This window comes from Rhopalosiphum maidis, chromosome 3 (assembly GCF_003676215.2).
Source record: "Rhopalosiphum maidis isolate BTI-1 chromosome 3, ASM367621v3, whole genome shotgun sequence".
NCBI lineage: Eukaryota > Metazoa > Arthropoda > Insecta > Hemiptera > Aphididae > Rhopalosiphum > Rhopalosiphum maidis.
The window spans coordinates 5,653,065-5,666,697 of record NC_040879.1 but is presented as its reverse complement, the minus strand read 5'-3'; the positions used below and the strand labels follow the sequence as shown (position 1 = coordinate 5,666,697).

General features: G+C 32.3%; 1 protein-coding gene across 1 annotated transcript; it reads right to left on the bottom strand.

The window, feature by feature from the left end:
* Nucleotides 1–3,939: 3,939 nt before the first annotated feature.
* On the bottom strand, nucleotides 3,940–5,268 carry LOC113560118 (facilitated trehalose transporter Tret1-2 homolog). Its single transcript, XM_026965887.1, has one exon. It carries the CDS (start codon nucleotides 5,266–5,268, stop codon nucleotides 3,940–3,942), a length of 1,329 nt encoding a protein of 442 aa, XP_026821688.1.
* Nucleotides 5,269–13,633: the final 8,365 nt, after the last annotated feature.

Below are 13,633 nucleotides of genomic sequence, written 5' to 3'. Positions count from 1 at the left end.
ACCTACAAACACAACACACATTTAAACACCGTAAACTCGTAATGTTATTATATTTAGAGAAAATTAACCTTCGTTTTTTACGCCTGTTCCGAGTATTTTAGGACGAAGGCGCCTATGTCGTCGCATTTCAGTCGTCTGCGTCACCGACACGCTATATAGGTAATGTCCTACGGCCAACACCGACTAAGTTATTTTTAATTTATATACGTACATATATATAACAGCAATATTACGTATACACCTATACCATACGATAGCGTCGCTGTGCGATGTTTAAAGGTATGGCTAGTAGCTACAAAATATGTATACAATATATAGACAATTCACAAACGACTATCTCAAATTGTGTATTTTTTTCAACTGTATGGTATATACCAATATATTTAGGCGATGGTACAATATCAGTATAACAGCAAGTTTACACAATATCTATGTATATATTTACACGAAGTATATGAAGTAATAGGTACTCGTACGATAATTTACATTAATTTAAACCCAAGAATAATAATTAAGAGTATAATATGTCACAGTATTGTCACTATGTCAGCACACACTATTTGTTTACTCTCTATCTGGCTCACGTGCAACATCATGGCGAATTCGCGATCAGAGTAACCGATATTGTTATGTTAGCTTCTTGACCTATCGTCGAGCTTAAAGTCAAGTAGGCACATTGTAGTATATTCGTTGAAATATCGTTGAAAACCAACGTACCAACAAACACAGATAATGCTCTCGACTTCAATATACGAGTTAAAATAGTTAAATCCTAGGTTAGAGAAGGCGTAAACCTATACGTCTACAAATTGTTTGTGGAAACCGCGGTTTTGCGCGAAAACTAGCCATATACTTTAGCTACTAGCAAGGGCGCCCATCTGTCAAAACCCAGCGGGGTGACAATCATAATCATAAATGAATTTTCGTAATATTATCATTAGAAAAATTAATTTATTATTCATAACTAAAAAACTAACAATATTTTTTCTATTCTAGGGGGGTAACGTGTCACCTTATTGCACCCCCTAACGGGCGCCCTTGGCTACTAGCCCAAGTATGAGTCTCTTACTATATAGTAGTAAGCATAAATCGTCGTGTATACGAAAAAACAATAATTTTCGGTATGGACATCTGCTCGTTCTGCGTCGTAACAACGAATAACGATTGTCTCGCAGTCGATTTGAACGCTAAACAACGCTTGTGAAAAATAATTTTTTGACCAACGGCCATGACACATTTAAATTGTTTTTAACACTGTTACAAGATTAACTTATAAGAAACCCGCGTACCAAATGTTTAACCATTTTGCCTGGATCGTAATTGATGATAATACGTATAGAAAAATCTAGTGCCGAACACAGAGGTTCTATGAATAATAGAGGTTTATGTACAATACTTTAAGTATTTTTCTTATATTATGTGTCTCATGAACTCGGGAACCGTATATGGTGTTTTTACGAGTGGAAAAATATTGTTTTCGATGTACGTATTTTTTAAAACATCACCCCCCCCCCCCCACCTACAATAAATAGCAACCGATGTTGACGCGGTCTACATAGAAATAACTAGTAAAAAGTACAATAGCGTTTCATTGTTCGTTCTTATCGACCGCCACTTCGGGACACTAACAGCACGGCTCGTTCGACTCACCCACCTGTTCACGCGACAGGTGACACGGGAGACCGAGTAGGTTTTACGAGTACGTACCACTGTTATTATAGTCGGATACTTGAGTATTAAAGTGGATAATATTTTAATAAAATTATACGATTTACAAATGATATGTACCTCAATAGCTGTCAAACACACGTGATACATATGTACTGTGTCAATATTTCCCTTTATAAAAAAATTGGAATGAATCATTATTAACATTAAATATTGTTTGGTTTATTTGATATTAGTTGGTTTTTTTTCATAATATATCGATGATGCTGAATTTATTTTTGTAAATTAGATACTTAGTTATATTGTCATAATTTTGTAGTTCTTAGTAAAATAAAATTGTGTACTTATAAAGTAAACGTATACATTTTTAACAAGCATAAAAAAGGTTATTAATTCAGGTTGTAGTGGTTGTACGTTAACATTTTCAAACTGTGTAGGTGGTACATAAATATAAACAGGTCGAGAACCGCTGATTTACATATTTTTATCGAGTTTTGTTTTTGTATACGAAATTAAGTTTTTAAGTTGTAATGCTGAAGCGCTGACTAAAACATATCTGAATATTCTGAATTACTAACAATCTAAAAATCTGTTAAAACTCTCTGAATTCACTTGTATGTACAGGCCAACTCAAAGACATAGATATTTAAGAAGTTGCTTAACATAATATGCTTATACATGCATAGCATATATTTTATTGTATTATAATAAATACAAACATAATATTGGTAGTTTCTATACTATTATTTTTATGATCAAATAATTTTATCTATAAACAATTCTACATAATATTTTATGTGATCGAAGCTTTTTTTTTTAAATATCCTCGTATTAAAATGGACAAATGTCACGACCAACTTATACAATGTGTCATGTGTGTACAGACTACAGTGCACATTGTTAATTATTTAAAATTATTACATATATTTGATTTCATAAAGACCATGGCTATACCAGGGAATACACCGGTACACCAAACCGTCCAAACTTTTATGCTTAGACAGTTAGACTTGTTAACTTGCAGTAACTATTAATAATAGGCAACAATTTGATTACATGTAATCATAAGTTAAACCCGTTTCTACAAAATATACGCATCGGTCGATTCCGTGCTTATAATTTCAATCATTTTTATTATTAGATCTTATTATTTGCACACAAAAGTCATAACAATAATTTATAGAGAATAGTAAATAATAATAACTATAATTACCATTCACTAAAAAATATAAACCTATAATATTTTTAAAATTTATTGAACACAAATTATCAAATTGATTATATAAAAATATTAAGTGCAACTAAATTAAACATTTGTGGAAAATAAAACTTTATTAATTAACAGTATACTATTGTAGTTTAGACATACTGTGCAGACCAATATGTCTTTTCAATTTAAATATTTGAATCAAATGCATGTGTTCTTTAACCAAAGTATTCAAATTGAACACTGAAGGTAATAATTCTTATGAATTATTACATACCTACCTAAAGTTGCTGAAACACCTGAAACCAATAGTGTTATAAATAATTATACAGACAATAATAATTAAAATAAATCTCATTAGTCATTATCAACAGATTAATGCAACAAGGTTATTTAAGAATTATTTATTATAAAATATGATTTAAAGATAAATACATGGTCGTCTAACTACCTATCTAAGTATATACAAGTACTTCATAACATATAGCAAATATACAGATAATAGTTTGGTATGATATAAATACGCTCGTTCTAGAGTATATTATTTTTAAAAGAATAACCGCAAAAGATATTTATTGAATTACGAAAAGAATACTGTATTTTAAATTAGCTCATTGCGTCATTTGATTTAGATTACCTTTATTATTTACAGGACGGTCAATATCGTAATTTTTTTTGAGCAAAATTCATTGAATTACAATATATAGGTTGCGATTACATTTAATATAATATATGGGTCGAATACGAGTATTTACAAAATATAAAGAAACATTTTGGCTACAATATAAATAGTTTTTTCAGGCTTTGTCGAGACAGTTTTGAGCGATAGATCGAGTCAAATGAGGTAATCAAAACGTACGCAAAAGCTATGTACCCGATGTAACGCGAGATGTTCACAGATAACGACCGCGGGGATGACCGCGGCAAGCGGGATGGGTGATGTGGGTTTGCGACTGATGCGCGATGTTTAGCGCGAGCGAGGGATGAAAAAATAAAATATAACTCGCGACGGACGAGACGCATTACCTAAGGTAAGGTGAAATAGAAACCAAACCAAACCAAACCTAACCCAACGGCAGTTTGTTGCCGTCTTCGTCTTCGGACGACGAAGAGTTGTAGTCGTCCAGGTGGTCTTGGATGGCGGACAGGGACATGCCTTTGGTCTCGAACAGGAACTGGTACGCGAGGACTGTCCACGTGGCGTTGACTGCGCAGAACACGAAGAACATGACGTACACGCCGAACGCGTCGCTGACGGGCAGGTACGCTTTGTTGATGACGAACGAGCCCAGCGACGAGACGACGGCCACCACGGTGACGGCGCGCGACTTGACGTTGGCCGGGAACATCTCGCCGACAAGCGCGCCGGGCACGATACCGGCGCCCATCGAGTAGGCCACCGAGAACAGGACGACGCACACGGACGGGCCCCAGTTGTCGGGCCGGTCGTCGACGTACAACAAGCAGAGCGCGTACGCGGCCGTCACGGCGGCCAGCGCCAGGTGTGAGCCGATCAGCAGTGGCCGGCGGCCGTAGACGTCGATGAGCGGCACCGCGGCCACGGAGCACGCCAGCCGGACGACGGCGAACACGACGGCCACGTCGCCGGGATGGACCGGACCGTTGGCCGGCATCGTGGTGGTCGAGTAGGCCAGCACGCAGCCGACGCCGCCGGCGCGCTGCGCGAAACACGCGCCGGCTACCAGCAGCACCGCGACCCGGTTGCCGTCGTCGGTGAACAGCTCGCGGTACGTGCCGGGCTCGCGCATGTCGTCCCGCACGGCCAACGTTATCTGGTTGAGTCGGCGGTTGTTGTCGACGGTCGTCGACCGCGGCCGGTACCAGCGGAGCGCCGACCTCGCGTCGTCCAGCCGGCTTTTGGACAGCAGGTAGTGCGGCGTTTCGGGCACGCGGACGACGGCCACCAGGAACGCCAGACCGACGGCCAACGACAGCCCGTTCATGACGGCGTACCTGACCCGCGGGCCCACGGACAGGGCGACGAGCATGCCCAGCGAGTCGGACAGCACCACTACCAAGTTGAACCGGCCGCGCGCCCGGTCCGCCGATATTTCGGCCATGAAGCCCGGCACCGAGGCGTACGCCACAGACTTGCAGACGCCGGCCAGCGACCGGCCCGCGAACACGGCCCAGCGGCTCGGCGCGTACAGCACCGCGAACGACGCGACCAGGCCCGCGCCGACGGTCAGCAGACACCCCTTCCGGCCGGCGCGTTCGGCGAGCAGACTGGCCGGCCACGCGCTCACAAGGTTGGCCAGATCGAACGACGCCACGGCCCACGAGTGGTCGTCCCGGCTCAGCCACTCGGCCGGCGTGTCGGCTTCCGGCCGCTTAGTCAGCGCCCACGACGGCCACCCGGCCCAGAGGCCCATCACGAACTCACTAGCGGCCACTGTTATGTGCAATATGTCATAATATTATAATATTATGTTTTAAACGCGGCGATGAAAACACGGTGATTCGCATGTTTTGGTTTTTACGCCACTGTACTTTACAGTTTTGTTCATTTTTTTTTTTTTTTTACATACATTGCTGCTAGTGAATGCGATTCACAGAATTTTAGTTTGCGAAATTTTCACCTACTCAGAGTTAGAAAAACTGCCTACGAAATAATAGAAACTGAACGTTTTTTAAGTATTTGATTTGAGCACATTATTCTTGAATAATCTAGATTTTGTCTTCTTTAGTAAAATTATAATATGATTAAATCGATAAATAGTTTGTTTTGTCTGCATATAAAATGTATCTATGTAAGTACCTATAATGTATTTTTATAGTTTTCATGTTTGAATTTTTAATAAATATCAAATCATAATAGATTTTTATAATTAAGAGGTATTCGTTGGTAGTGTTATTGTTTTCAAAAAAACAATACCTAATTTATATATTTTTTACGTAGGTTTTTACATATTACAAGAATTATTTGCGCACGATAAGAAATAAAAAAAATCGTTAAAAAACTGCTTTAATCGAACACAATATGATGACACAAGACTTTAATATTTTGGTACTTTAGTGAATGGCTAAAAATAAAAAAATCTTAATTTGAGCAGGCTAATGTAATTTTATTTATTTAAAAGACGACTTCCGAGACTTGACGATATATTAGTATATTATAACCTATTACTTAGTGTTTTTTTTTTTAAATAGTGATCAAAATGTATTAAATTATCTTATTATAATAATCATACCAGTAATGACCGCATAAATTAATCTTCTTCGACTCATGATGACGATGAACTTTTTTACAGAATTATCTGATCAGGTTATTCAAGTTGGTTTTTATGAACAAAAAAAAAATAACACATACTATTGATGCTGATATTATTTTGTTTAGAATACATTTTCAGCTCATAACCCGAGTAACATAAATTTATTGTTTGCACATTTTTTAAATAAGCTATTAAGAAAAAAAAATAACAATAACAACTATAAATGTGTTACATACTTATATTTATATTATTAACGCAATCATAAAATACTAAATAAAATTAATTAAATACTTGGATTAATTATTAAGTACTGTTAAGGCACGCTTGAAGAACATTTAATTATTAGAAGCCAAACATCATACTTATAATTATATTATTAATTATACTTATATTATGTTACATTTATTCTAGTATTAGGTAAATACCAACTTTTTACTTACTGTAACTAGCTTTAATTTATTTAAAATGTTAGGAAAATTATGGTTATAAATCATAGAAAAAACTTTTTAAATTCACGACGATTTCTCTAGATACGTAGGGATATATTTTGTTTTTTTTTTTTTATTATATTTTTTTATTCAAAGTTAATTAGATAATCGTCAATGTAATATTATAAGTACTTAGATCTAAGTACTCTATAAATCTAACTACGTATGTCACTGTCTAAGAGCTATAACTAACTCGATAAAAGTTTAAGCTAACAAAAATATTACCATACGAGTCTTCTACATTATATGTGGTGTATAGTTATTAGTTGCTGACTTGCTAAAAATATATATTCTTAAGTATATAATTGTTATAAACATTAGTATAACAGATTACTATAGCGAATTGAACTTAATATTACATTATGGTATTAGTGAGACAGTGAACTATTATACTATGTTATAAAACTTTGTTTGTTATTTATTTTTATAGAATCAAAAATTCAAAAAAAACAAAACTGTTTGATATTTATTGTGATGTAGGATGGTTATTATGACCCTTGTTGTGACCATGTAAATTAATGGTCGATCATTAATTAATATTATAGTCTCTATCACTTATTAGGTAATCCAGGGTAGTCAAACATCCTATAATGATAATATAGATGGGTAATAAACTATTAAGTATTATATGACGATAAAACTACATGTTTTTCTGTATTCAAATTCAAAAAGGCCTGTTTCGACCCCTTATAATGATTAAAAAATAAATAGATAAATATTCTATGGTTTTGTTTTTCAAGCTTGCAGCTGCATTCAATTGAATTTACATAATAATATGCTATCGTTTCTCTACAACATAAAAAGAAATTGAGAAATTTATTTTTATTATAAATAAAAATATTGTACTAGATTGAGTTTATTCTATTTATATACCTATAGATACCTAGTAAAAACTATTTTTAATAAAATATAATCTCTACCTTATATTCCTAACCTAACCTTATATTATTTTAGATTTAACAAAATAACAAATATACAATAAATACAAACCTAGCTAAAGGTCTTTTATCAATGATATAAAATTATAATTTATAGCTAAATAATTAATATATGCTTACATACTTACTATACATACTTGCATTGATTTTGAAATAAATGATTTACTGACAACAATTGTGAATGGAAATTTTGTAAGTCATCAGACAATTAGCCTCTATTTTTGTGAAAGTCAATTAAAATATAATTGTCATCGTTAGTCGTGCTTAAAAAATTCTAAACAGTCCATAAATTATAGTTGTATGTAACATAAAAATTAAATTGGATAAAATACAATCTTCAATTATTTTATACCAAATTTTAATAACATGCAAATTTAAGGCAATGAATGAACTTATTTTGCTTGTCCAATCCATTAGCTTATTTCAATAGGTACCATACTTTATAATACTCGTCAGTTTTAACCTCAATGGACAAATAAGTAGAATATATCTCAAAAGGCTTTACTATAGATCCAGATTTCAATGCATATTAAACTCAAATTTTAAATACCTAAAAGATTATAAAGAATATTAAGTAAGTAAAAATAGCAAAGCTGAAATAACTATATTTTAAGAGTTAAGATATAATACATACATACCTATAAGTATAACACAGCATATAAGTATATAAATTGATATATCAATAAATGCTAAACCTACAAATGCTATAAGAGTAGTATTTTAGTATGAGTAGGTAATAATGTATAATATTATATAGATACGTACCGAGACCGTGTATCGTATACGTAGGTATCGTCTATAGTACAGATGCAGAAATAGCAGGTTACTGGACGAGGACGACTCGTCCGTCAGTCGTCAAACGAATAACGAATGGAAACTATCTTGACATTTTTTAATAAACTTATAGTTATAGGTATCGTGGTTTGAAATTAATGTACTTTTGAGAAATAAACTACACTTAAATGTTAAGGTTGTTAAGGTGTATTAATTATAATACACCTTTTTATTATGATAAAAGAATTTACTGAATATTTTCTAAAAATAACACCACGAATAGATCGTTAATTCAACACTATTTTAAAGTCGAAACGACAACAAAATTAATTCTAAATTAATTGAACTCCTGTTTATAAACAACATTCTCTTAATCTCTTGAATACCTATCACCTACACATTATACATCTTATTTTAATTAATTTTAGCCTTTGGGTAATATTGCGAATAATATAATTAATTTTCAACAACGTACGCTCTGTTGTGGTTGATATAATATATTATGACGTGCACTATGTAGGTAGTTGATTTAACTAATATTTATTTAACATCGTGATTTTGAGTTGAATCAACTACTTTTTTTTACGGCGTGTACACATTCACGATATTATATTCTTTATTTACAATTATTTTTACGGCGAGTCCGCCGAAATTTGGCGACACGCTTATAAAAATGTCTAAGCATTCTGATTTATACACTTTTTTGTTGAACACAGCATATATTTTTACAATGTACATAATTTATGATATTATACACACATTGACGACCAACATGATGCGCGTGTGCATTTATAAGCATATAGTAGATATCTCTATACCTACATATTTGAAAGAGTTTCGGGGTCAGATTAGATTTAACTTTGCAAACATTTACACAGGTAAGGGGCCTTAAAATTGTTGAGTCCCAAAACAGCACACTTTTAGTTGGTGAAAATCATGCATTTCATAACTACTTAAAAATGAATATATTTTTAAATTTTAAATATATCATTTGTTTTTGTACATTTATTTAAATAAAAAAATATAAAATGTAAATTTAATATACTCATTACAATAATTAGTATAAAAATACAATATATTTTAAAATAATAACAATTTTATCTTCTTTTTTTTGTAAACACATGTAAGTAATTTTTTTTTACATTTTGAGTGGTAAGAAATAAGAATATCACAGTTTAAAACACAATTTGGTGATTCTATCAAAATTGCTGGTAAATTTTGTTAAAGTTTTTGATGTTCATAATAAATTATGATAAAATACAATATGGTCAGCTGTAGACTGTAAATTAATGCATTTAAATTATTTTTTTATACATAATACATCTACAATCCATACTTATCTTTAAATTTTCGGAAAAGTGAGCACGGTTAATCGCGAACACGGATAATCGAGGTTCTACTGTATATATTAAGAGGATGCCACTGTAGTATTTGTTATCTCTCTCTAACCCACGCGCAACATAGACAATTTTACGTTCACAAAAATGATTATAACCATATTCATTTCTCAAATTAGAGTGAAATGACCTATTATAAAATTTAAAGTTAAGAACATTATCTAGGGCATCTCATAGGCGTTTTGTTATATTTTTATTTTAAAGCGAGTTATGAGTTTTTTAAGATCCTCTTAAGGACAAAGTAGATAATACGTGGGCAAAAAATGAAAAACTATTAATTTTAGCATAAAAATACATGGAAATATGAACAATATGAATATTTACATTATATTTTAAAAATAAAAATTATTTCATCAAATTGCAATGAAACTTAGAATAAATTTAACATTAAAATACCATAATACTTTCACCACCGTCATATTAATTTTAATAGGTGCCTATAAAAAATAATATAAGCTCTATAATATAGTTCTCGATTTCTCACCGATAACTGTATCTATTTTGATAAGAATGCATTAAAAATTAAACTTACATTATTTTTTTTTTAATCTATACTATTTTATTACATATATATATATATATTACATAGGTATGTAAATAATAGTTACTTATCTTTAGGAGACTTGCAGTTATTTTTAATTGTCATATTGATTTTTATTGTTATTAAACACCTTATTCATCATGATTACTGATTAGGTACATGGTGTTTTACATTGTACCTGTACAATTCAAATTTCATTTGTTTACTAACTATTAAGAACATAAAAAAACACATTAATATAAATCGATCACTTCCTCGATTCACTCTTCGTTTATGATTCGTTTATGGAACAACGACAAAGTTTGAGTTATAATTTTATAAAGTACATTTTGTTCTTAGTCTGAGTCTATTATCTAAACTCTGTAGACACAATATTATACATAGTAACCAGTAGGTAGATCAAAATGTAAACTGTAGGTAGATGGGTATACTTTCAATTGTATAAAGTAAGAATATGTACTTACCTAGACAACTATAGAAATTAATTATTTGCCTTGACTTGTTTCACTTTATCACATAATTACACTACATAGGAAATGTTGTATACAGTGCCTAAATACCTAGGTACAACTGAATCCACTGATCAGAAATATAAATATAAATGTAAAAAGTTTAAAACTTTATATTATAATTATATATTGTACATTTAAAACGCGACTAAGACTTTAGATATTTTATGAGTGGTTCGCTCTTACACGTGTGTAAAATACTATTTAAATGCTTATATATCACATAACCATACTTACTGTAAGTTCCTACTTGCAATTATAATTGAATAAAAACATTTTTATTTAAGATAAACGTTGTTAAGATCATATATCAACTATCAAGGTATCATAATAACAAATTTTTTCCCTAGAGTTCGTTGTATATTCGTTGTACAATTAAAAATTCAATTTAATGCAATTTTTACAGTAGAAACTTATTGAACATGTACTAACCACTAGGTATCTTCTAGATAACGTATAAATTCGTAATGCTATAATGCCACTAACTGTTTATACCACTATATTTTTGTGGAAATATTACAATGAACTGATATTTTTTACTACAAAATATTATTAGGTATTTTTTATTACGATACACGACCCACCTAACGACAAACTAACTGTAGTTATTTGAAGCAATTGTAAATTTTGATTAGAAAATACAAAAACAAACACAAAATTGGCTATCTAATCAAATTATAAAAAATCAGTCTCAAAAAATTAGATTTTTAGAACTAATATAACTAACTATATACTCTTAAAAGAGTTTATAAAAATCATTAAGTACACATTCTTCATACTTTTTAGTTACTTAATTTTTGTGACTGACCAAAATTACACTACAAGTTTTTTAAGCAGCAACCAATTTCTAATTTATCATAAAACTTGTGTTACATTAAAATATAAAATCCAATTTTTCACTATATAGATTGAGTTTTCAGTTTTATAATGTAATTATATTATACGTATACAACACGTTCCACGCAAGTACATAATAAAACTGAAGAAACTAACTGAACACCCAAGTACCAACTTATATTGTGTTGAGTGTATTAGCCATTAGGTATACGGGGAGAAAGTATTTGAAAAGTGTAATAACACGCAATTAAGACATGGTGAATAAAATCTTTTTTGATCCAAGTTTACCGTTTTAATAATTTAACATTTTTTTTTTAAAAAAACATATAGCGCGTTAGCGATGATTAGTATAATATATTATTGAACACGTTACATATGGCCATAGGGTCAACAAATTAACAAACTGTGACAAATTCAACACAACTGATATAGAAATTGACATTTATATTTATCTAAAAAAACAGCATTTTGTATAAATAATATGTTACTACGATATAAATTAAATATATTTTGTAATATTAAAATAAATATATATATATATATATATATGAGTATATATATGTATATTTAGCTGTAAGACTATTTAATATTATTAGGCGGTATGCCCCGATCTTTCAGATAACACACGAGAAGCACACACATGACATGACAATATATTATAATTAATAGATGTGATGGAAACTCGTGTATTTTTAGTAAAACGTTAATGGTTCCACAGATCAGTTTAGCAAAAGTATCTATCACATTGGTGTTTAATAATAATTATAAATACACATTTATTAACATATACCTATAATAAATAGGTACTAAATTATACGATAATATTATTTTATATTAATATCATTAGGTATTCGCTTAATCGATTTGACGTTAAAAAATAAACAAACAATAAAAAAAATAACGAACGCGCCCTATCAGTCATCGTTTACCTCCTTAATTCAACAGGTGTACAATACAATATATTATATTATTAGGTTAGATGCCTTCGTACCTCTACACTGAACGGAAAACGCAGAACGCGCATGTCCCACTATATCCGCTCAAACGAATAAAACAAAGTTTGTGTCTGACGTGAGAATGTAAAAGAAAATGTAAACCTAACTGCGGTCCGTTGTGCACAATTTTCAATGACGTTCCTGCCATGATCTAACCTACATATGATACGTGGACATTTGCGTCGTAGAGACCAAGGTCAGCCGTCACCTGGCGATCAGTATAATATTATATTCGCGTAACATAGCCGACCAGTTAAATCGAGAATACCTATAGGTACCGTACTGTTGAATTTAAAACGCGGAAGTCGACCTTCGAATTGTACAGTTACAGAAGAGAAACACGACATCAGCCGATACAAAACAAAAACGAACTTCAGCCCTACAACATTATCAGTTAAGTATAAAATACGTGACCAAGACATCGAGTACCACCCCGTGTTTTGTATTATATTATAGGACATGCGCGTTCGAGTATATTATAAACGAAGTGTTCAAGTTCAGAGATTTGTACACGCATACCTACGTATTTTAAAATGTGTATATAGTATATTTACATTAACATTATCGTTTTAATATAAAATAGTGGTGGGTATGAATAGAATAGTATAAATTCATATTGAATGTCTAAGTATTGTACACACGCGTGCGCGATAGATATCTATACGAGAAACGCACAATATTAGGTGTGACAAGTTAGGTATAAACATATTATAGTTATAGGCACGTATAAAAATATCATTGACTAGTCTTATTATATTTTATACAGACAGGATAAATGACAGGCTCGCGTCCGTGGGTCAGAGGAATGCTTGGCAACAGCACTGAGGGACGGTTTCCAACTTTTCGATGATTGATTGTGCGTCCTGCCACGCAGTCTCGAGCATATTTTGGAGATGATACGGTTCGACGATTCTACAATTACCTTAAATTCCTCTACGCATCCATCACTACCCAAGGGGACAAGTGTCGATTAGCGAATTTTGTACGATTTGTTTCGGTTGGTCTGAGGTTTCAAAGGTCATCGAGATAATCGTAAACAACAGTAA

Excerpts from the sequence above, each read along its gene's own strand:
- LOC113560118 (XM_026965887.1), bottom strand. The coding sequence starts at position 5,268 with ATGGGCCTCTGGGCCGGGTGGCCGTCGTGGGCGCTGACTAAGCGGCCG.